Genomic DNA, 2,692 nt, shown 5'->3' with positions numbered 1-2,692 from the left:
AAAAAAAGATGAGCAGAAACAGAAAAAATATACTATACTTAGGAAACAAATAACAAAGTGCTAGAAGTATGTTCTCCATTGTCTAATATTATTATAAATGTAAATGGGTTAAATTCTCCAAATAAAATGCAGAGATTGACAGAATGAATTAAACAAAACAAAACAAAACAAATCACATGATCCAAATATATGCTGTCCACAGGAAATTCACTTAGTTACACTGTTGCTTTACGTTCAGGAAATACAATGAAAATGAAATTGAGAAAACAGCCATTCTGGAAAAAAAAATGCAAAACAGACACATAGTTTACTAAAGTACAGCTTAATATGTGTTCCCATTGGGAGAATATAAGTTCCTATGGAATCACGTAAGAAAGTATATCAGAAGAAAAAAATGGTTGAGATGCAGTGACATGTAATTGAGAACTAAAATATAAGGGTAATTTTAAAAGTTCATGGAATTTTCTTTTATATTTTAGTTATTTTTTTCCACAAACTTTTTGATTTACCCTATTATAAGGGATAATTTGGGTAAATAGAAGAAAAACAATGTATTTTTCTGTGTGCTTTGATGAGTCTTTGCTGTGCAGCTGAAAAAGAATGTAATTATACCTATTAGAAATACTGTCAAGTGACATTGCCTTTACCAAACTTTATTAAAACAACATTCTATATTAAACAATAAGTACAAAGTTTGCCTCAGTTTTTGAAGACCCTGTGGAAAACATGAAAGTGTAAAACACAAAAGCCATGTTATCAGTATCAAAGTAGTGGGTGGATTCAGGTTGTGAATATGTGAATAGAGATCCATAGAACACAGCCACCACTGTTAGGTGAGAACCACATGTAGAGAAAGCTTTTGCTCTGTCCTCTACAGAATGCATTTCACATATACATAACAAAATCAGCATATAGGACCTAGTACTACCAGGAGAGAGGAGATCAAATTAAAGTCTGAAAATAGGATGATCAACAATTCTAGTTCTCATTCATTTGGACAAAGCATAGGTGGCAAAAGAACATCATCACAGTAGAAATGACCAACGTTAGAGCCACAGATGGTCAATGTAAAGATCTTAATAGCGAACATCAGCGACTGAAAGGCACTGTAGAGGTAAGGAATGCCCACCAACACATGCCAAAGTCTCTGAGACANTGAGATAGGATACTAGAACTATAATCAGGGAAGAAACCAAATTTGTAGCTGCAGATATAAAAACTTTTGTTTCTGGAATGTAAGTGTCAGAGCAAGACAATGCTAACAGAGGCACATTATCACAGTAGAAATGATTGATTACATTGGAAGACCAGTAAGACATGGAGAATACACAAGGTGAAACCACAATAGCTGTGGAAAAGCCATAGAGGTATGTGAGGAATACCAGCAGAAGGCAGATCTGCCAAGATACCACCAACGTGTAAAGCAGGGGATTACAAATGGCTACATAGCGGTCATAGGCCATCACAGCAAGCATTGTAACCTCAGCTACAATGAAAAACAAGAACTCTCCAAATTGGGTGGCACATTCATAATATGAGATGGTTTTCTTCTTTACTAATAAATTGGTCAGCATTTTAGGGGCAATGACAGTAGCGTTGCCGAGATTGATGACAGCCAATTGTCGAAGGAAAAAATACATGGGGGTTTGAAGTCGAGAGTCAACACCGGTGAGGGTGATGATTCCCAGGTTCCCTGTCACAGTCAGGCCATAGATCACCAGAAAGACGAGGAAGAGGGGAATCTGGAGCTCTGGACAGTCTGAGACACCTGTGAGAATGAACTCAGTGACCCCAGTGAAATTTCTGGAAGCCATGCAGGAGTTTGAAAATTCATCTGTCTGAGGAACAAAGGGAGAAGTAGTTACAAACTTTAAAGAATTACTTTCTTGGACTCTCATTAGATGACAAGGGTGATTCCTTGGGTGAGGTATCCTTGACTTACATATTAAAGTAGCTCAGTTATTAAACTCAAGGTTCTAAGTCTAATAAACAAATTTGCAATTGTTTGTGAGATAGAAAAACAGGTATGGTAAATTAAATAGATGGTCCAGCATCAGATGACATTTGAGAGATTACTTTCTCACAATCTTATTAAATTATAAATATGTTCTTAGCTTGTAAACATTTGAAGCCACAATTTATAACTTTTGTCTTTTGCATTGAATGTGAGAAAGAATTGAGTAGTCAAATTTCCACAAATAATAAATGGCTCCTTTCAATTTCATTTCTTTTTCCTGTGTTTTCTTAAGAATAAATGATTCCAGGCACTATCCTGACCAGTTTCTTTACACTTTATTTTTAATAATGTATATTAGATGCACATTTAACTTCCACATTCTACCATCCATGTCTGTTAAGTTTTGTTTTCTCATTTTCCATTTTATTAACTGAAACAAAAATACACAAAAATATGTCCTCAGATCTATTTTTCAGGTTACTGATTCTCTTTTCAGCTTTAAAAGATATCAGTGAAAATTTTATTATTTTAAATTCCTTGACATTATGGTTACTGGATCTAAAGTTTACTATTTCCTGCCTTTTTCCTCTCACTTTTTTTCTTCTTGCCTCACAAGTTTGTAAATTGCTATATGTTTTCTATTGCATTCTCCGTTTAATCATAATTTTATTTATAAAATTGTATAATATTTTATATCTTACAAAATATATCTGCTTTTATTTTATTTTATCTTTT

At 33.9% G+C, this 2,692-nt stretch overlaps 1 protein-coding gene across 1 annotated transcript; it reads right to left on the bottom strand.

The window, feature by feature from the left end:
• Positions 1–674: 674 nt before the first annotated feature.
• LOC103583050 (olfactory receptor 8J3-like) lies at positions 675–1,814 on the bottom strand. The gene is made up of 2 exons (XM_008564468.1): positions 1,156–1,814; positions 675–906 (listed from the first exon to the last, which is right to left on the bottom strand). The coding sequence occupies exons 1-2, from the start codon at positions 1,812–1,814 to the stop codon at positions 675–677; spliced, it is 891 nt and encodes a 296-aa protein (XP_008562690.1).
• Between the last annotated feature and the right edge of the window lie 878 nt (positions 1,815–2,692).

Source organism: Galeopterus variegatus, unplaced genomic scaffold, assembly GCF_000696425.1.
Source record: "Galeopterus variegatus unplaced genomic scaffold, G_variegatus-3.0.2 Scaffold19312, whole genome shotgun sequence".
In the NCBI taxonomy this organism is placed as follows: Eukaryota; Metazoa; Chordata; class Mammalia; order Dermoptera; family Cynocephalidae; genus Galeopterus; species Galeopterus variegatus.
The sequence above is the reverse complement of the archived record's forward strand: the minus strand, read 5'-3'. Positions and strand labels throughout refer to the sequence as shown.